Here is a 23,331-nt window from a genome sequence, read left to right on the forward strand (position 1 = left end):
TGAATTCATCCCCTCAGGTGTGTATAAAGCTGAGGAGAGTAAAGCTGCCCTTATGTCTCATGCCTGTGTTCACTGCCTAAACTTGATCGTTGCGAGACCTGAAAATGGGGAACACAGTGCCCTCTGGTGTTCGCAGGGTCCACTGAGGGGCTCTCCAGTTTGGAATAAGATAATAAAATGACTGGACAGGCAACCACAGGCCTTCACACCGAACCAAGAGAACATAGGGTTGACCTCGTAAAAACCCCTGTGAAAAACCTTCCAAACGTCCGTCTGTCGGAGCTACTACGGTGGAGATGTTGTTTTGAAGTAATAAAAAAGTGTAATCTGACGCTGATGAAGAAGACACTAAGAACTTTATTTCAATCAGGAAGACATGACGGACCAAAAACACACAAATACTTTACAAAACACAAATAAAAGTCTGTAGCGGGTCAGAGGTTACAGCGGGGCTGATGGCGTCAGAGCGAGTCACCGAGGGAACGTGGCCTGGACGTGCGCCTTGAAGGCTGTGGGACAGAGGTCAAAGGTCATTTAATAATAATAATAATAATGCATTGGTTTTATATAGCGCTTTTCTGGACACTCAAAGACGCTTCACATTGCACTATTCATTCACTCCATACTTGATGGTGGTTATACATTTCATTCATATTTTAGTCCATTGTTCACGGCTGCAAGGTTTAATAGAATCACAATCAAGGTTTTCACGAACCACAATAAAAGATCCTAAAGTGAGTGATCGATGTTCAGAGCAGGACTGTGGAGCCGCTGATCTCAGGTTCAGCTGCAATAGAGAAGTTTCCCTAAAGCAGATTCTAAGATGTTCAGACGCTTATCCCCCAGAGGTTACTCTGAATGTCGGGGAAACTCCTCCAGAAGAGGGCGCTGTCCACAAAAAAACTAATCTTTTTAAAGCGGGGCAGTTTGAGCAAGAATATACAAGACTAAATATATAAGACTGAAGACTAAAGTAACTTCCATCCCTCATCACTTTACACATTTATGCATTTAATCCAAATCCAAAAAACAGTTCCAAATGATTGATTTACTGGTGCCTTTCTTTAGAAGTAGTTCTCTGCTACACACGGCCATGTTGTTTGACTGTGTTAGGCAGGGGAGGAGGCTGGCTCACACCACACTACGGTAACCCACAAGGACAAAAGGTGAAAAAACTGTGGGAGGAACTTGCAAAATAGAAATCTTTGTAGCTACAAATTCAATTCAATTTTGCCCAGCCCTAATCTGAGCAGATGAACTCACCGTCCTGGTCGCTCCACAGATCGGCCGCTGCCGTGTTCAGCGGAGATTCGTTATTGGGCTCTAAAGGAGACAGAGGTGAACAAGGGTTAGAGCAAAAGTACCACCTGTAGTAGTAGTAGTAGAAGTACTATAGTAGGAGTATTCGTACCTCCGAGCAGACTCTGGATGGACAGCAGGATGGAGCGCACGTCGTAAAGCGCAGACCATTTGTCTTTGAGGATGTCGAGGCAAATGAAGCCTTTGTCATCGACGTTCGGATGGAAACACGGCGTCAGGAACTTCACCCGAGGAGCGTGGTACGGGTAACCATCCGGGAACTCCAGGGAGAGGCGGAACCGGAGGCCCTCGTACGCCTGGGGGAGAGAGGGGAGACAGGTGAGAGAGGGGAGGAGAGGGAGGGGCGAGAGGAGCCAGGGTACGTACAGTTCCCAGCGCTCCGTCGATGGTTCCGACCCATTTAAATAGATTGTCAGACTCCGGGAACGCACTGACGCCTTTGTCACCGCTCATCTGTGAAGAAACGGTCAATAACACATGAATAACACATAAACTAAACATGAACAACACATGAACAGGCAATGAGCAGATGTGACTCACCATGAGCGCCATGAGCTCCTGCTGCAGCCTGCAACACAAACATCAGAGTCAGGTTTCTGAGACTAAAACTAGGGATGCACCCGGGGCCGACTGGCCATAGGTCCATTCTGGAGGAGCACAGAAGGGCTGCTGGCTTGAGGGCCATCAGCCTGTAATGGGGTGCTGCTACCCGGCCTTGCAATTGCACAGCGAAGCAGCAAAAAAACAAAACAATCTCTATCCTTTTTGTTTAACAGCTCTGTTGCTCATTGGTGACACAGCAATTGCGTAATAAAAATTAGGCCTATTATAAATTGATGTCAAAATATGGCTTTGTGGACGCGTGTGTTTACACTAACTTGGGCCGGGCGGGTCAGTGTCCAGGGCCGTTCTTTAGTCCCAGTCCGCCCCTGGATGCACCTATCCGATACTGGAATCTAATAGTGGAGCCGATACCGGGAAAAACACGACATCGGGTAGCAGCTACAAATATCCGATACTGAACCGTAACCAGCTCTCACCGCTTTAAAAACACAACTTTCACCTTTCACGCTGAAGATCACTTTGAAGGGAAGAACCTTGAGAAGTTAAAGAATAACTGACCTAACATATTAGTTCTAATCATTACACCTTATGCATATCACTTTAGCCGTTTATATTAATGTAACCTAAAAGTCTGTCATGTAGCCAAGAATATAAAAAGTCCTGTGATCCTTGTTAAATATGTTCTATTAGTTTATTCATTGATATAACCAATAATTGATTTGTAACACCATGGAAATATCAGACTTTATTGATATTAAAATGGAGAAAAGAGGAACATTCACTTTCACGAGAATTCAATTGCCGAGTTAGTTTTAACCATAGATATAACATAATAAAGATGAGCGGGTCCCATTCAGCCCCATTGCTTGAAAAAGTCCTGTGTGAATCTTAATTGCCGCTCTGACTCTGTCTCTTGGAGTCGCCCCTGGCCACCAGGTAGCAATGTCCGCTCCCCGCCATGAGGGCGATACCGAAGCGCTTCCTCACCCATTGGTTTGAACTCAGTTAGTTTGAAGCCGCAATTGTATTGTATTGATCGCAAAATGCCACGTCTAGCAACAGGATGCTCATGCTAACGGCAGCAAATCAAAGCTGGGAGAGAAACCATGACTGAATCACCTAAAGTAACAAAATAAAATTGGCTCTGCTGGAGTGGCCAAGTGTTTATGTTTTTACAGGATTATAGACCAGACATTTGGAAAAGTCGGTTAAAAATATTGGTTAAAAATATCGGCATCGGCCATAGAAAACCCATATGGGCCGACCTCTAGATACTAACATGTTAAACTCTATTTCGATCCTGAAAACCAAAAACCTTGTCTCCCGATTTCAATACCACAAAATCACTTTAAATATAAACTATATTTGCTGTAGGAAACTTTTGTCTCTTTTTCCATCTGTTTTCTCTACATTGCAGACTCAACACTATATTAGTTCATCTGGTTTGACCATGTTCTTCAAACAACAATTTCCAGCTGCGATATTCAGATGCTGAAACTGTACTGAAATCTATAAACTCTTCACTGACTGGATTTGTCCTGTGAGTGTCAGGTTATACCAGGGGCCTCCAAGTAACTTTCCCTGGGGGCCAAAATATATGGGGTATGTTTCCGGGGCCCATAAACAAAAGCTCCAGTAACATGTTTTGATTGAGAAAATACTATTGAGGACAATGAATAATAATGCGCCTGACTGTATCTTCGTAAAAACGGCTCATACTTGTGTTGCACTTTACAAGTTTCTGCTTCACTGTCGTCATGATTCATTCTCCACACTCAGCTGCCATTGTCGCCACAGCCGCCCTAGGGCAGACTATCCATTTACCACGTGGCCATAATGTGTTGTTTATATCCTCACAGACATGGACATCCTCCCTGCTTCACGTACCGTTTGGTGACAGACCCCTTGGTGGCGCTGTTTCCGCTGTCGTTTCCTTTCAGCGCGGCGTTGGACGAGGCGGCGGCGGCCGGGTCCGTGTTTTGAGACGCCATTTCTACAAACACATCACATGACTCTGGTTAAAGCTCTGCTAAAACATCGGTAACATGATTATATTAAGATTTAGCTGAAGGTTTCTTCAGTTTGACCATTTTTGTGAAGTTTATAGTTTCACTTTTTGATTGGACACAGACAGGAAGTGACATAGGTAGAGACAAGCCATTTTAAACTGTTGCCGTGCCGACCATGGTCAGTGTAGAGCCGACTACAGGCTCTTTGTAAACATCTGACAGAAATATCACATTTACTCGGGAGTTTCTTTAGTTTTGCTTTTCTAACATTAATTACCAAATTATTTTTTCCATTAGTCATGTTCATGAGCCGCTCTTTAAGGCGAACAGTGAAAAGCCCCGGATCTTTTTCCCCCAGAACTCCGAACACAAAAATCAGCCCAACAACGAAGCAGGCCACACAAGTGAAAGTGTTCTGCTCTAAAGTCAGTGCTTGATTTGTAAATTAGTATTTTCAGGAACACTTTTGTTCTGATGAGATGGATTGGGGGAACAGGCCAAAACATTTGCCGGAACACTCTCATTAGACACCATTATATCAGATACATTTTTTGCCGGATCCCCCAAAATATTTCCCGGATCCTTTACCCTAAAAAAAATTGAATTGGGGGAATGCGTTCCCCCAAACGGGGGATCAAATTAAGCACTGTCTAAAGTCAAAGCTAATGCACTAAAAATCAGCACTAAAAGTCAATAGTCAGTTAGAGACGCTTTTGCGTGCAGGCCTAACAATATGTGATATGAGAAATACTGCACATTTTGTCCACATTTCCCCCCAATTTTTTCTCCAGTTTTTATGCCTTTTGAAGACCAACGGCATCAAAACTTGAATCTAAAGTTCTATTATTTCTGCTTTCGATAACTATTTTTTGATTCCAGTAGAACCTAAGCCTTTCTTCCGTACCAGACTGGTACGATTTAACGGTGTCCAGCCCTGTTTTTATGAAGCCGTAAATCTCATACAAGTACATGCCACGAAAACAACAAAAATGAAACAAATCAATAACTTTACCAAAATGGATGGCACAGAAAATCATTTGGTTCAGGTTTTCCACAGGTCGTTAAATGAAAATTTAAAAGGAACAGGCCACAGTATTTTTCCATACTGAGATATGTTCTTGCCTGAGCTTAGAAGAGTTGATATGTACCTGTCTGGTCTTTGATGCGTGCACTCAGTCACGCAAAACGACCAAAGATGTTGTTCGCATTTGGCCTCTCCCAGCATATTCCTATAGCTCCAAACGGGGTGAAGTTAGAAGCGACCAAGCTCTTCCACGGGCAGTCGGGCAAAGACCAGACAGGTACGGATCAACTCGTCAGGTAAGAACATATCTTAATATGTTCCTTTAACTTAAAAAGTTAGTCAACTCAGACGTTGATTCAGGATAAAATCACAAAATCCCTCGAGACCTACACTTTTTTTTTGAAACTTGGCCGCAAATGACTAAGTCCAGATTTAGTTAAGATAGATAGAGATATTTCACACTTGTATCACACATCATTTGGGTTTGGTGTCGAAGAAAAAGTGTAGATACTACTGGCATGGAAGAAATAATCGATATCGAAAGCAGGAACCAAAAATCTCTCTCTTTGGATCCAGTGTTGATGCTGTTGGTCCAGGGAAGTGACACACATTTAAAAGAAATACTCATTTATTATTAAATGAAGAATGTTTTCTGGTTCTAGATCAGTGGTTCCCAACCTTTTTAGGAAAACCCAGCTCAACTAAAGAGGCGAAAGGGAAAGGGTTCATTTTTGGAAATCTGTGTCATGTAAAGAAAACGTTGGGCAACAATTATCCAGTGTTACCTCTAAGGAAAACTCCCCTGCTCTCCCCGGCTCTGACGCCTCTCTCCCGGCTGTAGCTCCCCTGCTCTCCCGTGCTCTCCCGGGCTCTGACGCCTCTCTCTCCCGGCTGTAGCTCCCCTGCTCTCCCGTGCTCTCCCGGGCTCTGACGCCTCTCTCCCCCGGCTGTAGCTCCCCTGCTCTCCCCGGCTCTGACGCCTCTCTCCCCCGGCTGTAGCTCCCCTGCTCTCCCGGGCTCTGACGCCTCTCTCTCCCGGCTGTAGCTCCCCTGCTCTCCCCGGCTCTGACGCCTCTCTCCCCCGGCTGTAGCTCCCCTGCTCTCCCGTGCTCTCCCCGGCTCTGACGCCTCTCTCCCCCGGCTGCAGCTTCTCACCTGTGTCCGCGGTTCGTCTTTTCGGCAGATCTTCGTGGCAGACGAAATAAACCCTCCGCAGAGACGGTTTTACAAATATTTACGGTTTAAATCCCGCTGTAAAGTCACTTAAAACTGGCAGATGAAATAAACCCTCAGCAGAGACAGTTTGACAGATATTTACGGTATAAATCCCGGTGTAAAGTTACTTAAACCTGCGCCGTTTTGTTTAAAGGAAAAACCGCCGGGATCCGTTTAAACCGACACTTCCGCCCACAACAGCCAATCACAGCGCGCCGCGTGACGTCAATCACTAGAAGACCAATCACAGCGCGCAGTTTCAAAAACCAACGGAGCAAAGTTTTATTTTTATTTTTTTACATTACTACTTTTTTAATTCATGGGTTTCTTATCCGCTGCTGTTCATGACGTTTTCACCCGAGGCGCAACTTTGTTTCTTTTAGGGTTATTCATCTTCTAACCGAGCACATTTTCTCCAGTTGGGCTTTACCCAAATCTAAAAGCTTTTTGAAAAGCAAGCATCTAAGTAGCGACACAAACGATACATAAGTGATGGAAACGTAACAAAACATACGACGAAAAAGAGACAAACATGGAACATAAAAAGTGATGGCAACCATATATATAAAGGCAACAACCCGAGGAAAAAGGTCCCTTACGATCAGTTTTGTGGGTCTTCTAGATTTTAGATTTTTTTTACAGTCTATTGGCAAAACTGGAGAAAATGCACTCGGTTAAGGCGGGGGTTAAAGGGTTATTACAATAATAATAATAAATGTTTCCCCCTCCTCGGACCTAGAAGAAACGTTATTCAGTGCCATGTTTCCGGCCGGACACTCATTATCCGGACACAGCGGGACCGTCGCCTGTTAGCGCTAAACGCTCACCTTTACGTCTCACCTTTACGTCTGTTTTTTCACCTGAGACTCCCCTGAGCGCGAGGATGGGCACCAAACACGTGACTTGCAGGTGAGCCCTCCGCGTGCCGCAGTTTTATTCGGGTTTTGTGAGAAAAGAGCGGATTCTGAGCGGAGTTAGCCTAGTTAGCTGTTAGCTCCAGTGTTTTTAGCATTAGCATTAGCCCCAGAGCGCAGCGGTCACTGTCCTTCCACAAACTACAGCCAGCAAATACTTTTCCTCACTTTGAGGACTTCAAGTGTTATAAATGCGCTGTTACCATGGAGCTCCGCCATGTTTCTGGCGCAGGGCTGCAGGGCACTGCTGTAAATACATGTTAATGTCAGAGTCAGAGTGGGTTTTGTTGCCGGTGTCGGTGAAGGACGATTTTCGGTGTAATTATGCAACATTAAACATGAATAACTAAGGAAATAAACCAAAAAAGTCTTATTATTTTCCTGCAGATCCTAGTTTTTAGCAAATGTCAGACAATGGACAACGTTTGCTTGATCCGCAAACATGGCGGATCTCCATGGTAACAGTGGTAATGTCCAGTAACGGAGGGTTCACATTGACATGTTTTTACAGTGGTTTCATGTTAAAGGTCATGTTGCTGGTCCTCCTTAATCCTCCACCTTAACTGAGCACTTTTTTTCCTTCAGTTTGTCGTTACCCAAATCTAAAAGCAAAAGAGTGATAAAAATGTGCCAAGAAAGTGACTATAACACAATAGAAAACGCGACAAAAACACGCGACTAAAGAGTGATGAAAACACGACAAAAAAAAAGCAACAAAAAAGCTATTAATATAGAGGAAAACACAACAAAAACATTTCCAAAATGTGGCAAAAGAGTGACAAAAACATGCCAGAAAAGCAACAATATCAAAGCAAAACAACATGACTAAAGAGCAACAAGAAAGCCATGACAGAGCGACACAAAAAGTGGAAAAGTGACAAAAAGACAACAGAAAACCTACTAATAACGATAAAAACGCTTACAAAATGCAACTAAAAAAAATCTGCAACAGAAAAGTCACAATTTTTTTTTTGGTAGGTGTAGCTTTTTAAATGAGTCGCTACTCTGGTCTATAGGCTGTAAACTCCAGTCCAGTAGGGCTGCAACTAGCGATTATTTGGTAATTGATTAATCTACCGATTATTTTCACGATTAATCAATTAATCGCTTGACTGTGAATGGTGTATGAAATTTTAGTTTTGATTTTTTTTGTTATCTCAAAGCTAAAGCTGCATCGCTTGAGGACATGTTGATGGAGTACACTTAAAGTAAATGTTTGTTGGAGGCGCTACTTCGGCTTCTGATTGGATGAGACACAGATGGCTATTTATTCAATTTTCAATGTACAAAAAACCTACAGATCCTAACTTTAAAGGGGCTAGATGCAAGTTAGCCATTTTATACTCACTACTGCCACCTCAGGTCATACGTGTAGCTGCGCCTTCTATATTAAGCTCGTGCATGACGGCACTTCAGACCCGAATTAATACCTTTCTGAGTGACAGTGCAGGATTTTAGAGGCAGTTGTGGTGAACAGGTCTGAGCTCATTCTACACATGAGGACATGGCTGGAACATGTAGGGGGAGGAAAATACATGATTTTGACATTTTTAAACTCCGTATAGTCCCTTTAAGTTAAAAAGTAGATTTTCTTAAAAAATACACAATTTTCATGTAATTTTTTTTTCATGTAGTTTTCTAGAAAACGATTCGTCGATTACTAAAATAGTTGTTGACTATTTCAATATTCGATTAGTTGTCGATTAATTGATTCGTTGGTTCAGCCCTACAGTCCAGAAGCTTTTAGATTTAGGTAAAACTGAACCAGAGAAAATGTGCTTGTTTGCGGCGGGGGTTAAGAGGTTAAACAATGAAAGAGGAAGATTCTAAATTAAAATGTTCGTTGTGTCGAAAATAATTTCTAACTGTCCTAACAGTGTTGTGCTGCATAAAAGTAATCCAAGTATTGATTGTTTTATTAATTTAACTGTAATTAATTACTGATTACTATTGGTGCGTTAAGGCGACTGGTATTCTTCCCACAGCGGCCTCAGAGCGTTTCAGCTGAATCAACAAAACTGTTAATGCGACAACAGTTAGAATGTGAATGTTTCTCCGCAAACTTTAAAATATGCTAAATTACATTACATTAACCCCGGCTTAAAGGCTGTGACTGTTCACTTCACTGATGCCGTGATTGTTACAGTTTTATCATCAGCTGCTCCTCCACCGTCACTGTCGGACATCTCCCAGTTTAGCAGCTAGAATGACTAGTTCGAGCGGCTCCAAGGCATTGTTCCGAGTGGCAGGCGGGATATTTACCAGTTGCCAGTCGCCTGAAACACACCATAAGGACTTTGGCTGCAGCACCAGCCCATCCTCCAGTTTGATGTGGACATTTTCAAAGTTGAGAACGTCTGGTTGTGTTGTTGCTACAAAACTTTAGACCTTTAGACAAAATAACCTTGAAATATTGTCTGTATTTCCTGACGTTTTTTCTCGCTGTCTCCTGCTGTTCGCTGCTTACGTCTCAGAAATGACGTCATAAATCTCTTGATTGTTGTTGATTGTTTTTCGAAGTTTCTGTTGTAATCCCGTTACATTACTCTGTCAAAAAAGTAATCTAATCATGCACAATGCAGAGTCAAGAACATCATGTCGCACAGCGGAGCGGGGTTCCTCTGGTTGTTAAATCCGTCTTTACCATGGCCCCTCAAACTGAAACTGTTCCTGGGCCGGAGTTATTTCACTTTTTAAACTGTTTTACCTGAAGTAGTTCCAGCTCATTTGTTTGTCGTTACCATGGAAACAGCTGCAGTGGAGTATAGATACAGACGGCATCTCGTCATAGAAGGGGGCGTGGCTTCGCCGAGGGGGAAAATAGAATCTTTAGAGAAACACAATTTTCCACTCTTTTTTGCCATTTTCTGGTGGAATATGGACTTATTTATCACATACAAATAAAGTCAAATGTAAACCGGGCCCATATGGATATTTTCTCACAGCAGATTGTTCAGTAGAAGTGAAAAAACGGCAGTTGTAGCAAGCGCTAGCTAACCGTTAGCATTAGCCCGATGCTAACATGTATCATCAAGTTATCATTCTCCGTTATTCATGTATTTATGGGCTGTTGAACCACTTTGCTCCTCCCCATGTCTTTGTTTCTTTATTTAGTAGAAACTATGTTCATAATTCAGCATTTGTTACAGTAGTTTTTGAATAATTAGAGAAAATTTACATTTTTTCAAAATTGTTTTCCCCCTTAACTGTTTTCAAAAATGACCATATATGGGCGATTCCAGAGACGCCGTCTGTATCTATACGTATGATGAGTCCTAGCAGACCGGCAAATACGTGAGAAAAAAACCCCTCAATATCAACAATCAATATTTCTGAAACTCAATGAAGAGTTACTGAACCTACTTATTTCTCAAACTTACTAGCCAGAAAGGCCACACCTACTGCTAAAAAAGTAATATTTACGCAAGTCGCTACTTCCGGGTTTAGCGTAGCTGCTGCGCCGTTAGCATTTTTCTCCACTAAACCCGGAAGCACCGATTTTGGTAAATATTACTTTTATAGCAGCAGGTTCAGCATTTTTGGCTAATGGGCCTGATAAATAAGTATGTTCAGTAACTCTCTGTCGAGTTTCAGAAATATTGATTGTGGTATTGAAGAGTTTTTTTGTAGTTTCACGCACATCTGCCGGTCTATGCGAACCCGGGAGTAGAGCTGTGACGTCATCACTTAACAAACGTGATGAAACGGTTGCCGGACTAAACCAAAATAATGACTACAGTTAGTGTTCGCAGTCTCAGTGACCGTGGGATAAAGTCAAGTAATTACGCTATAAACCATTTTCCTGATGTCTTAACCCCCTCCTTAACACATTTTCTCCAGTTTCGAAACCAAAAGGCTAGGGTAATCCCTCATTTGAAAGCTAAGACGTACAAAGTGATCTAAACGGATCTTATTCCTTTCCATTGCTTTTTTTTGTTGTTGTTCTTTTTTGTCGCATTTTCCCCCCCACATTTTCATCGCTTTTTGTCACTTTTCTATTGCTGTTTTGTGTTTGTTTTTTTTTGCGTCACACATTTTGTCTGTTGTTTGGTACATTTTTGCTCTTTGTTGTCACTTTTTCATCACTTTCATCACTTTTCTGTCACTCTTTTGATGCTTTTTGTTGCTCCGTTGTGGCTCTTAAGTTGCATTTTTGTCACTTTTCTGTTGTTTTTTTCCGTTTTCGTCACATATTTTTGGCACTATTTTGGTCACGTTTTTGTTGCTGTTTTGTTGCACTTTTCCAGAAGCTTTTAGATTTGGGTAAAGCCAAACTGGAGAAAATGTGTTAAGAGATGAACCGTTTTCCATCTGTTGCGGTAACACTGTAACACTGAGTCGTGTGTCGCTGCAGGTACTTCCTCCATGGCGTGTGCAGAGAGGGCAGTAACTGTCACTTCTCCCACGACGTGCACAACAGCGCCCCCTCGCTGATCTGCAGGTATTACCAGAGAGGGGTGTGTGCGTACGGAGACCGCTGCAGGTACGACCATGTCAAAGCCACGCCCAGAGGGGGCGGAGCCACAGACTCGGGCGCGGGGGGCGGGGCCGCGGCTCAGAGGAACGCCCCAACCGTCAGCTCAGCGGCGCCCCCTGTGTTCCTTCCACCGCAGTCATACGTGGAGGCGACGCGCAGCGGACTCAGCCCCACAGGTCAGTCACATCATTAAATTGATCGTTAAAGCAAGTCGTCTGGACTGGGTTAGAGCCAGATCGAAAATCGATAAAGCAATATAGTGTTGTGGGCATCTTGACAATACACATATCAACATGCTGTAGTATCAATACTCAGTCCGGCTCTTTTTAAACGGCTTTTATCCATTGTAATTTGCCAAAACAGGAGCCATGAAGGCTTTCCCTGGCAGCGCAGTACACTAATGGGGTTTTTCCACTGGCAGACACTACACAGCCCAGTGTCTGGTCTGTTGGGCGAGCTTTTCGACTGCTGAGGTCAGGGCCAAACCGGTCTGACCAGGTATATGTTTAGGACCGACCTCTGGCTTTGCCAAATCGCTGAACCGAGACTAACGAGACATGAACAGACACTGGCCTCTGATTGGTCAGAGAGAGGACAGCCCTCACTATTAACATGCAGGTCATATTGGCGTAATATTTCACAAGCACAATACTGCTGTTCTAAAAGGGGATTTAGCCGCTGCTAGCACAACTTGTTGATTACCTTCATAGTTCGTCTTTTAGCTGTTTCTTTCCTCTAGTATTTGCCTTGGCTCTGAATGAATCCATAACCCCCAGCAGAAGGCTAGCCTGGCTAACGCCAGACTGCGGTGTGCGCTCGAATCATTTCGCACTAGACAGCAGCCCGGGGACCATGGCCAAAATGTTCTGATGGATTTTGGGACCAATACCTAACGAGGAGGGACGCCAAGACGATGACGAGCTATTCGACATACGGAAGATTGTAGTTTGTTTACGGATTTAAAAAAAGTTTATTTCCAGATGCAACAGAACCGCAGCAGACGCGCCGCCATCTTTCAATCGAGCTTTAGACCGTGTTCTTAATAGTTTAACTCTAAAGTTTACAGCGGGTAGATCACACATCGTCTGATACGATGATGCGATTGGCTATGGCTACGTTCAGACGCATGATAGACATTCGTAGCGCCCAATAAACGGCTATGGACGACCATAAACCACACCTCTCCTACCAGAAAATGAATTGGTGGTCCCCAGACAAAGTATCACTTGTGATTTTAGTCTGGCTAAAATGTTTCGTCGTTCAAAACAAACGACGAGCCTCAGTGAGTCTTCATCAACTAAATACTGTGGGTGAAAAACACCCAATGTTTCAGTAGTAGCACTGCTACGTGCAGATGACACAGAAGACATTAAGAAGTCTGTGGAGTGAGAGATGCAAGTGTAGTAGTAAGTAGTAAGCAGTAAGCAGTAAGCAGTAAGCAGTAAGTAGTAAGCAGTAAGCAGTAAGTAGTAAGTAGTAAGTAAGGCAGCATGACGTCAGAGGTGAGGGCTTTTGTGTTACTGTTACTCATTAAAGCTTGAATAAAGGAATTAATAAACAACTACTGCTCAGCAAAGTCATACAGTTACTATTGAAAATAAGTGCAAAGTAACACTATAGAATAATTAGAATTGCAAATTGAATAATATTTTTGATTTACGTATAGCCTACTTTAGTGTAGAGACGAGCAGCCTGCAGAAGATGATCCTCCTCCTGAGCCTTAGCAGATCTCACTCTCTTCTAAAACACTCATTTATGTTTGCAGTTAATCCGGCTGAATGGAATAAGGGCATAAACGGAGGCATATCATTTAGAATCAATTACTTAAAGTGTATCAGGATGCGTACATGTGTATGTGACTGTTTCCTGTTGATGTGCAGCGGCCCCTGACTCCGCCCAGTTGTGTCCATATTTGGTGATGGGGCAGTGTCACTATGGCGACCAGTGCGTGTATCTCCATGGCGACCGCTGTGACGTGTGCGGCCTCCACCTTCTGCATCCGACCGATGCGGAGCAGCGCCGCGAGCACGAGAAGGTACTACTTTAGGTTTATACTAATACTACTAACACTCTTACTTTGAGCCTGTGGTAAAAGTCTCTCTCATGTCGTGTGTTTCAGTTGTGTCTGTCGGAGTTCGAGGCTGAGATGGAGAAAGCCTTCGCTGCTCAGATCAGTCAGGACAAGGTCTGTACACAAAACATGTACAATAGTTGGCATTCACGTGTTAGAATGTGATGATGTCATAATGTCAGTTGGAGTCGGTGCCAATGCAACTCTATGGGACAAAGGAAGTTTCTGAATCTCCAAAAATAAAATATCCAACTGTTGTTCCTCATCAGTATTTAGAAGTGATTGAATTAAAAAAAAACTCTGTATTATTTTTATGAAAGTCCTTTCTACTGACCAATATCACAAATACTTTTGGATGACTTTATAAGATAAGATAAGATGAGCCTTTATTGATCTCACAATGCAGAAATGTACTTGTTACATTCACAAAACTCGGGGTGTGCAAAATAGACAGGAAATGTGTGTTTATAAGATACCTCTATTTAGTATTTCATTAGACAATGACTACAGAAAACCTTAGGGGCCAATAATTATAAATAATAAAAAATGAATGAAGCAGATTATAAAAATGTCAGTTTTGGCAGTGCAGGTTTACAGTCACAGTGCAAGTGGTTAATAAAGCGACGTAGATAAAGAGATTATTGCACGTAGTTTTGCAAAGTGGTTATTGCACATGTTACTTTACAGTCTTGTCGTACAGTCTGACAGCAGTGGAGATGAAGGACTTATGGTAGCGCTCCGTCTTGCACTGAGGGTGTCTCAGTCTGCCACTGAAAGAGCTGCTCAGCTCCTCTACAGTCCCGTGCAGTGGGTGGGAGGTGTTGTCCATGCTGGAGGTGAGCTTGGCGAACACCCTCCTGTCCCTCACCTCCTCCACAGAGTGGACGAAATAACTTAGTTTGTACGCGCTGATAGAGGAGACATCGAACTTTAAAACGCTTTTCGCTTCATGTGGATTGTCTCAGTAATGATGTTCGCTGAAAACGAAGACACTGTTACCATGGTGACCACACACCCCTCAGTTTGAAACTATAGATACAGACGGCATCTCGTCATAGAAGGGGGCGTGGCCTCGCCAAGGGGGAAAATAGAATCTTTTGGGAAACACAGTTTTTTACTCTTTTTAGCCGTTTTCTGGTAGAATATGTTATATCTTATTTATCACATACAAATAAAGTCCAGTGTAAATCGGGTCCATATAGATATTTTCTCATAGCAGATTGTTCAGTAGAAGTGAAAAAACGGCTGTCATAGCAAGCGCTAGCTAGCGTTAGCATTAGCACGGTGCTAACATGTAGCATCATTCTCCGTTTTTTTATGTATTTATCGGCAGTTGAACCACTTTGCCCCTCTCCATGTATTTGTATTTTTATTTAGTAGAAAACTATATTCATAATTCAGCGTTTGTTGAAGTAGTTTTTGAATAATTAGAGAAAGTTTAGATTTTTCTCCAAATTGTTTTCCCCCTTAACTGTTTTCAAACATGACCATATATGGCCGGAGATGCCGTCTGTATCTATAGGCTGTTTAGAACGTTGTGACGTCACATGATCGAAGTCTATAGGCAACGAGACGTCCGCTCGTTTTGGGCTAACCAGGTCTCCTCAGCTCTCGTGCGATTGGCTATATCCACACGAGTGGATCCTCAGTCAGCGCTTGCTCATCCTGTCTCCGTTATTGTCTTATGATTTTGTAGCAGCATCGTTTGTGAAAAAAGAAATGTCTCCAGATTACATGGCAGGCAGTGAGTTACAGTCACAGTGTCATGTTAAAAGCGTTGCGGGTGCTATTGGGTAATTCTGAAAACTCCGAGGTCCCCAAGTGATTCTAGTCCCATACAAATCGACATGTCGGAGTTTGGAAAGTTTTTGACCAGCGTAATGGGAAAATAGTGAGAGAGGAAGGACCACGACAGCCGGGGATCGCACTCAGAGTCACGTATCATTTGCATAGGGCCTTTTGGCTGTCTCATCAGCTCTCTTTCCTCTGATTGGCTGTCTCCTCAGCTCTCTTTCCTCTGATTGGCTGTCTCCTCAGCTCTCTCCTCTGATTGGCTGTCTCCTCAGCTCTCTCTCCTCTGATTGGCGGTGTCCCAGCTCTCTCTCCTCTGATTGGCTGTCTCATCAGCTCTCTCTCCTCTGATTGGCTGTCTCCTCAGCTCTCTTTCCTCTGATTGGTTGTGTCCCCAGCTCTCTCTCCTCTGATTGGCTGTCTCCCCAGCTCTCTTTCCTCTGATTGGTTGTGTCCCCAGCTCTCTCTCCTCTGATTGGCTGTCTCCTCAGCTCTCTTTCCTCTGATTGGCTGTCTCATCAGCTCTCTCTCCTCTGATTGGCTGTCTCCTCAGCTCTCTCTCCTCTGATTGGCTGTCTCCTCAGCTCTCTCTCCTCTGATTGGTGGTGTCCCAGCTCTCTCTCCTCTGATTGACTGTCTCATCAGCTCTCTCTCCTCTGATTGGTGGTGTCCCAGCTCTCTCTCCTCTGATTGGCTGTCTCATCAGCTCTCTCTCCTCTGATTGGCGGTGTCCCCAGCTCTCTTTCCTCTGATTGGCTGTCTCATCAGCTCTCTCTCCTCTGATTGGCTGTCTCATCAGCTCTCTCTCCTCTGATTGGTGGTGTCCCAGCTCTCTCTCCTCTGATTGGCTGTCTCATCAGCTCTCTCTCCTCTGATTGGCGGTGTCCCCAGCTCTCTTTCCTCTGATTGGCTGTCTCATCAGCTCTCTCTCCTCTGATTGGCGGTGTCCCCAGCTCTCTCTCCTCTGATTGGCTGTCTCATCAGCTCTCTTTCCTCTGATTGGCTGTCTCCTCAGCTCTCTCTCCTCTGATTGGCTGTCTCCCCAGCTCTCTCTCCCCTGATTGGCTGTCTCCTCAGCTCTCTCTCCTCTGATTGGCTGTCTCCCCAGCTCTCTCTCCCCTGATTGGCTGTCTCATCAGCTCTCTCTCCTCTGATTGGCGGTGTCCCCAGCTCTCTTTCCTCTGATTGGCTGTCTCATCAGCTCTCTTTCCTCTGATTGGCTGTCTCCTCAGCTCTCTTTCCTCTGATTGGTGGTGTCCCAGCTCTCTTTCCTCTGATTGGCTGTCTCCTCAGCTCTCTCTCCTCTGATTGGCTGTCTCATCAGCTCTCTCTCCTCTGATTGGCTGTCTCCCCAGCTCTCTCTCCTCTGATTGGCTGTCTCATCAGCTCTCTCTCCTCTGATTGGCTGTCTCATCAGCTATCTTTCCTCTGATTGGCTGTCTCATCAGCTCTCTCTCCTCTGATTGGCTGTCTCATCAGCTCTCTCTCCTCTGATTGGCGGTGTCCCAGCTCTCTCTCCTCTGATTGGCTGTCTCATCAGCTCTCTCTCCTCTGATTGGTGGTGTCCCCAGCTCTCTCTCCTCTGATTGGCTGTCTCATCAGCTCTCTCTCCTCTGATTGGCGGTGTCCCCAGCTCTCTCTCCTCTGATTGGCTGTCTCATCAGCTCTCTCTCCTCTGATTGGCGGTGTCCCTAGCTCTCTCTCCTCTGATTGGCGGTGTCCCTAGCTCTCTCTCTGCTGATTGGCTGTCTCATCAGCTCTCTCCTCTGATTGGCTGTTTCAGGTGTGCTCCATCTGTATGGAGGTGGTGGTGCAGAAGGTCAGCCAATCAGAGCGCAGGTTTGGGATCATGTCGTCATGTGACCACTGCTTCTGCCTCGGCTGCATCAGGAAGTGGAGACACGCCCCCTTCTCCAACGAGGTCATCAAGTGAGTGAGGTCACTGTGAGGTCATAAATAAAAGGAGAAATAGCGTTTGTGGGCGTTAGCAGCGGCGAGTCCGCGTAGTTCCGGACCAGGGCTGGCTCTCTTTAACCCTTGTTGGGGCATTTCACCTTTTGATATTTTTTGCTCTTAAAGGGATGTTTCAGGATTTTTGACATAGGGCCTCATTTCGTAGTTATCGAGAGTGTTGCTGATTTCTGGAGATATTTTTTTTTGTAATTCATGCAGTTCTTATATTTGAAGAGTTACATGGCGCTAGGCTAGTGCAAGGCTAGTGCATTTCTATGGTATCAGCTAGCCTGCATTAAAAACAGTCTGACCCGCTCCACAGAGCACCTGAGGCAAATCACTGATAACGCCAGACTAACCATATAAATGTCTGTGTCGATAGAATAATGTTTGGAATATAACTGACCTTGCATCACATGAATGAACGCATTTTGAGGGACTATTTTCTGGCAGATCACTCCGCCTTGTAGCTTATACAACCACGAAGCTGATGCTGCTCAAATATAAGGTATTTTAAATGCAAAATGGTCAAAATTACTCTATCGACACAGACATTTATATGGTTAGTTTTGTTAATTTGGTGTGGAATACATTTATTTTTGCCACCTCAGAGTATGTTGTAAACACAGCAAACCACAGACCTTGTTTTATTGTCTTCACCTAAAGCTTTACTGAGCAATGGATGATAGAAGTCTAATCTAAATTATCGGTAGTGGAATTTATCTTGGGGGGTCGCCGCCCCTGCTTCACTTTGTCACCACTCAGTGCTGTATACGGGTGTGAAATGTGCATTTAATTACATTCTTTGAACAATTTGAATACACAGGAGGGACTGTGAGAGCTAGAAACAAGTTTGGGACAAAACAAAACATTTCAATGTTTGAACTGGAAAAATTTGGTACCCCCAAAAAAGTTATCTTTTATGGAATAAATGAACATTATTGTTCTGGTTCTAGATGACAAATATTTCACTGTAGGTATCGAAAAGAGTATTGTTCGGTAATTGGTTCGTTCGAATGCGTAGGGTGTGTCTTGTGTCTGATTGGTCCTTTTGAATGTGTCCAGTCTCTGATTGGTCCGTTCAAATCCGTAGGGCGTGTCCAGAGTGCAGAGTGCCGTCGGAGCTGGTGATCCCGTCTGTTCATTGGGTCCAGGAGGAGACACAGAAGGACCAGCTGGTGGCGCTGTTCAAGAACGCAGTCAGGTACAGACACAGACACACTCCCAGCACTGACCAAAGCACATCGGTTTCCCAAAGTCTAGGCACTGTTCATCGATGCCAGTGAAACGCAAGTTCAAATCATTCTTTTTTTTTTTATTTGGGTGAAAACTGGGGTAGATTCGGGAAAAAATTGGGATACTTTTTTTTTTTAATTTGGGAAAAAACATGAGAAAATTTGTTACAAATGGGTGGGGAAACATAAACTTGGAAAGTGGTATCGGAAACCTAGTATCGTCAAAGTACCGGTATGGAAAAAATAATACGGTACCAGGGTTGCCAGGTATGGGCAGCCAAATATCTGAAAACCGCGGAAAACCCGCGGACATACGGCGTGGCTAGAATTTTCAATATTGTTTACTAGTTAGCAGAGCCCATGTGCTCCTACGATGATGAAAAACCGCCCCTACTCCCCTCCCTTATTGAAAAAGCAGCTCACAGAGCCTTGGATTTGCCTTCGAAATAGTGATTTTGATCAATTCAACATTGATTACAGCAAGGCAAAAAAACGTGGACAGTTTTTTTCACCCGCGGAATGGCTTTAAAAAACGCCTAATTCCGCGGTTTAACCGTGGACCTGGCAACCCTGTACGGTACCCTGTCCTACCGCCTGAACTGAATGATGACGTCGTCAAAATAGGGCTGCACGATATATCGAATTTACCATTACATGAGATGTTTGTGCCGCACAATAGAGGATCAGACAATATCGTTAATAACAATCTAAGGGTGTCACTTCCCGCAGCCATCCCTCTCGGGAATTAGCAGAAGACTTATTTTACTACATGCTCGCTACAAGACTACTATGACGAGTAGGGGCCGATACCACATGTCTGTACTGATACAATAGCAACAAACTGGAGAATTCTTGCGTGTAAATAAAATATTCCACATAGAGCTGACTTTATTACAGACTGCACTCTCTAAATCAGAGTCTGTGGTGGATTTAATGTGATGGACAGCGCAATAAAAAAATAATAAAAAAAAATCATATTGTATGAAAAAAATAAATCAAATAAATTGGCCTCTGTACAATTTTGATATAACTTCTCTTAAAAGTGTCGCCTACTTTACTTAAGGAAATGTAAATGAGTAAATTAATTAATTACTAAACCAGTTCGGAAACAGATTCAAGGACTGCTTCCACACAACGGATTGGGATATGTTCAAGCAGGCTGCCACTCACAACGATATCACTGATCTCCAGGAGTAACAGAGACTGTCACTGCCTACATCACCAAGCGCACTGAGGATGTTACAGACTCTAAGACCATCATTATCAGGTCCAACCAGAAACCTTGGATTACAGGTGAAGTCCTCAGGCTCATGAGGGTCCAGGATGCTGCCTTCAAATCTGGTGACAAGGAGTAAACCGCGATCAGCTAGGGCCAACCTGTCCCGTGGCATCAAAAAAGCCAAGAAGCAGTACTCCAAAAAGATAATGGATCACTTCAGAGACAGCAGAGACACTCAGAGTCTGTGGGAGGGCATACAGAGCATCACAGAGTACAGGGCTCCCCCACAAACCTGTGACAGTGACACCTCTCTGTTGAACGCTCTAAATGAATTCTTTGCTCACTACGAGGCACTCAACAGAACCCCGGCACAAAAGTCAACACCCCCTTCAGAAGACCAGGTGCTGAAGCGATCTCCAGAGAGTGTGCGAAGATCTCTGAGGAAGAGCAACGTACGCAAAGCACCGGGTCCAGACAACACACCAGGTCGTGTGCTGAAAGGTTGTGCTGATGAACTCACTGAAGTCTTCACAGACATTTTTAACGTATCTCTGCAGCAGCTGTGGCCCCAACATGCCTCAAAGCAACGACCATCATTCTGGTGCCAAAGAAGTCACCACCCTCCTGCTTTAACGACTACCGCCCAGTGGCACTCACTCCAATTCTTATGAAGTGCTTTGAGCGGCTCGTCATGGACCACATCGAGTCTGTTCTCCCTCCCACCCTGGACCCAGACCAGTTTACTTAACGAAATGTATCTCTGGTCACACCTCCGTGCTCTAACCTCTGAGTTATCAACCTGACCTGTTATTTTTGGTCTGTAGTATCTTTTCTGTTCACATTTTGCTCTTTGCTTGAATTGCATCTATACTGTTACGCAGTAAAGGAACATGTGGATTTATGATTTATGTTTAATGAAAGCACTGAATTTAAACACATGTTCTTCTGCTGCTCAACGTTAAGAAAAGTGCCTTTGTCTGTGGTTTTGACCAAGAACACTTATTGGTATTAATTCACTGGAAAAAATCTGGAGATGTATAAATAAATATATGAAAATAAAAATCTCCTTCACAGTAAGAAGCCGTGTAAGTTCTTCCTGGAGGGCAGAGGGACCTGTCCGTTTGGAGACCGCTGCCTGTATCTGCACCAGGATCCGTTTGGACGAAAACCAGAACCAGAGCGTGTCCGAAAGCAGCTGACACCAGAGGGCGCTGTGAGGGTACGAAACACTGACCACCAGAAACCCGCAAAAAAACACAAAGAAAAAAAAAGTACACAAAAAAGACCAAAAAATCCAGCCAAAAACACCAAGTCTCCATTTGAAACCGTCAATTACGTAGCTCCTATGTCCTGATCCTAGCTCCTAACCCTTATGACATGATAAGGTCAACTGTTAGCTCGTAAAAGCACGTAAAATATACACAAAAAAGCAAACAAAACAGCCTGTGAATAAAAAGACAAACACACACAAACCTGTGGGGGCGCTCGCCGGATCCAACAGAAGCGTAAGCGATATGGTTCTCTGCAGGATAGACACAGACGGCATCTCTGGAATCGCTAACAGTCAAGGGGGAAAACAATTAAAAAAAAAATCGAAACTTTCTCTAATTATTCAAAAACTACTCTAACAAACGCTGAATTATGAATATAGTTTTCTGCTAAATAAAGATACAAAGACATGGAGAGGAGCAAAGTGGTTCAACAGCCCATAAATACATAAATAATGGAGAATGCTAACATGATGCTACATGTTAGCATCGGGCTAATGCTAATGGTTAGCTAGCACTAGCTATAACTGCCGTTTTTTTTTTTTCTTTTTTGCTTCTGCGCATTTTGCAGTGAGAAAACATCCATATGGACCCGATTTAGACTTGACTTTATTTAGGTGATAATAAGTTCATATCCTACCAGAAAATGGCTAAAAAGAGTGAAAAATTGTGTTTCTCTAAAGATTCTATTTTCCCCCTCGGCGAAGCCACGCCCCCTTCTATGACGAGATGGCGTCTGTATCTATCACGAGTAGTTAGAGGATAAATAGAGAAAGGATGAGATCCGAGGCACACAAAATCAGGTACTAGTGAAATGTATTGAACGTGTTTCGACTCTACTGAGTCTTCGTCAGGGCCACTAGTAGCTGATTTTGTGTGCCTCGGATCTCATTCTCTTTCTCCAAAAAAAACACACACAATTGGATAAAACAAGTAAAAAAAACGTATTTTTGCATTCTTTGAAAAAAAAAAAGGCAAAATACGAAAAAGGGATGAAAACAAAAACGCAAAAGACAAGGCAAGAAAATAGAACATCTAAAACAATTCTCTTGTATTCCTGTGGCAGTGACACTAAAAACTGGCCCTGCAAATTGTGAAACGTGTCGGTAAACTCGTCCCAGTGGAGAATTTTGAAGCTACAAATACATTTGAAAAGTTAGGAATGAGTTTAGGCCACAACTAGCATTCAAATACATAGTTTCATAGTTTGTTCAAAATCAGGTACAGGTGCTTTAAGCAATTACATTTTCAAGTTTTCCAAACAGCGAGACATGTGGAGATTGTTTTCAGCGACTGCAGACACTTCTGATCGGCCGCAGCCAAAGGCAGTGGGGCTGGATGTAAATGGAGAACATGTCTGGAGGTGCAAGGCAGAAAAAAACAAAACAAACCTCAGCGCCTTGAGGTTCGGTATCTGAGCTAAAACCTCAAGTTCGATCTGATAAATGTTCATGGTGCGGCTCTACACTGTGGTTTTAATTAGTTTTATAGATTTAGGCGTTTGTTCGTTACTTTGGTGTTTTGGCAGAATGTGAGGAGATAATAATGATAATATCATGATTATCGTTAACAGTTCATGAATAACGTGCGTCTGTGGGACTTCATCGAGGAGCGAGAGCAACGCTCGGTCCCGCCCCTCCGCGATGATGTCACCGCCCTGCCCGAAGATGTCACAGCTCTTCCCGATGACGTCACCGCTGAGGTCACGGAGCAGGAAGAGGAAGTGACGGCGCTGAGTCAGAGCCTGCGGACGCTGTCCACCTCCGACACATAACAAAACATGTACAACGGAAACCAAGCAGTAACAATAAACAGATTTAACCATGAACTTTATTTAGTGAAAATGTCTGAACCTGTTCTTCACTTTACTATGAATCCCGTTAAAACATGTACAATAGGGTCATCATTATTATTATGGAGTGAATAAAGTGTTTGTGTCAAAGGCTCCGTCTGTGGAAGGTTCTTCTTCTTCACTAGTTAAGGTTAAACCTGAGTCTCTTCATTAACTCATGTTAGATTTACAAAGGAAATGTGTCATTTGAAATCGATGCGATACCGATCCTTGGGATTTAATTTGGGTGAATGCCTTTCAATCAGTACATTTCGTTAACCACATAGCATAATTGCCAACTCATTTTTGTTTTGTTTTTGGAAAACATGTAAAAAGACGTTTTATAGGAAACGCATTGTTTTTCTCTTATTGCCATTTTAACAATACAAAATGACTTAGGCAGTTATGCTATTTGTAAAACTGGTTATTTTATATTGTTT

General features: G+C 43.5%; 2 protein-coding genes across 2 annotated transcripts; one reads left to right on the plus strand and one right to left on the minus strand.

Annotated features, from left to right (window-relative positions):
- Positions 1-354: 354 nt before the first annotated feature.
- ube2c (ubiquitin-conjugating enzyme E2C) lies at positions 355-6,287 on the minus strand. The gene is made up of 7 exons (XM_079556992.1): positions 6,073-6,287; positions 3,772-3,877; positions 1,861-1,888; positions 1,687-1,773; positions 1,412-1,616; positions 1,264-1,323; positions 355-509 (listed from the first exon to the last, which is right to left on the minus strand). The coding sequence occupies exons 2-7, from the start codon at positions 3,873-3,875 to the stop codon at positions 472-474; spliced, it is 522 nt and encodes a 173-aa protein (XP_079413118.1). The 5' UTR covers positions 3,876-3,877; positions 6,073-6,287; the 3' UTR covers positions 355-471.
- Positions 6,288-6,881: 594 nt separating this feature from the next.
- On the plus strand, positions 6,882-23,008 carry mkrn2 (makorin, ring finger protein, 2). Its single transcript, XM_079556623.1, has 8 exons — positions 6,882-7,041; positions 11,401-11,699; positions 13,404-13,558; positions 13,643-13,708; positions 17,169-17,314; positions 18,432-18,542; positions 20,867-21,011; positions 22,634-23,008. Exons 1-8 carry the CDS (start codon positions 7,016-7,018, stop codon positions 22,832-22,834), a joined length of 1,149 nt encoding a protein of 382 aa, XP_079412749.1. The 5' UTR covers positions 6,882-7,015; the 3' UTR covers positions 22,835-23,008.
- Positions 23,009-23,331: the final 323 nt, after the last annotated feature.

Source organism: Gobius niger, assembly GCF_951799975.1.
Source record: "Gobius niger genome assembly, chromosome: 5".
Lineage (NCBI taxonomy): Eukaryota > Metazoa > Chordata > Actinopteri > Gobiiformes > Gobiidae > Gobius > Gobius niger.

Excerpts from the sequence above, each read along its gene's own strand:
- ube2c (XM_079556992.1), bottom strand. The coding sequence starts at position 3,875 with ATGGCGTCTCAAAACACGGACCCGGCCGCCGCCGCCTCGTCCAACGCC. Across the intron at positions 1,774-1,860 it reads AGGAGCTCATGGCGCTCATG|ATGAGCGGTGACAAAGGCGT; the intron begins GTGAGTCACATC and ends GTTTCTTCACAG. Across the intron at positions 1,324-1,411 it reads CATCCAGAGTCTGCTCGGAG|AGCCCAATAACGAATCTCCG; the intron begins GTACGAATACTC and ends TGTCTCCTTTAG.
- mkrn2 (XM_079556623.1), top strand. The coding sequence starts at position 7,016 with ATGGGCACCAAACACGTGACTTGCAG. Across the intron at positions 13,559-13,642 it reads AGCGCCGCGAGCACGAGAAG|TTGTGTCTGTCGGAGTTCGA; the intron begins GTACTACTTTAG and ends CGTGTGTTTCAG. Across the intron at positions 17,315-18,431 it reads TTCTCCAACGAGGTCATCAA|GGCGTGTCCAGAGTGCAGAG; the intron begins GTGAGTGAGGTC and ends TCAAATCCGTAG.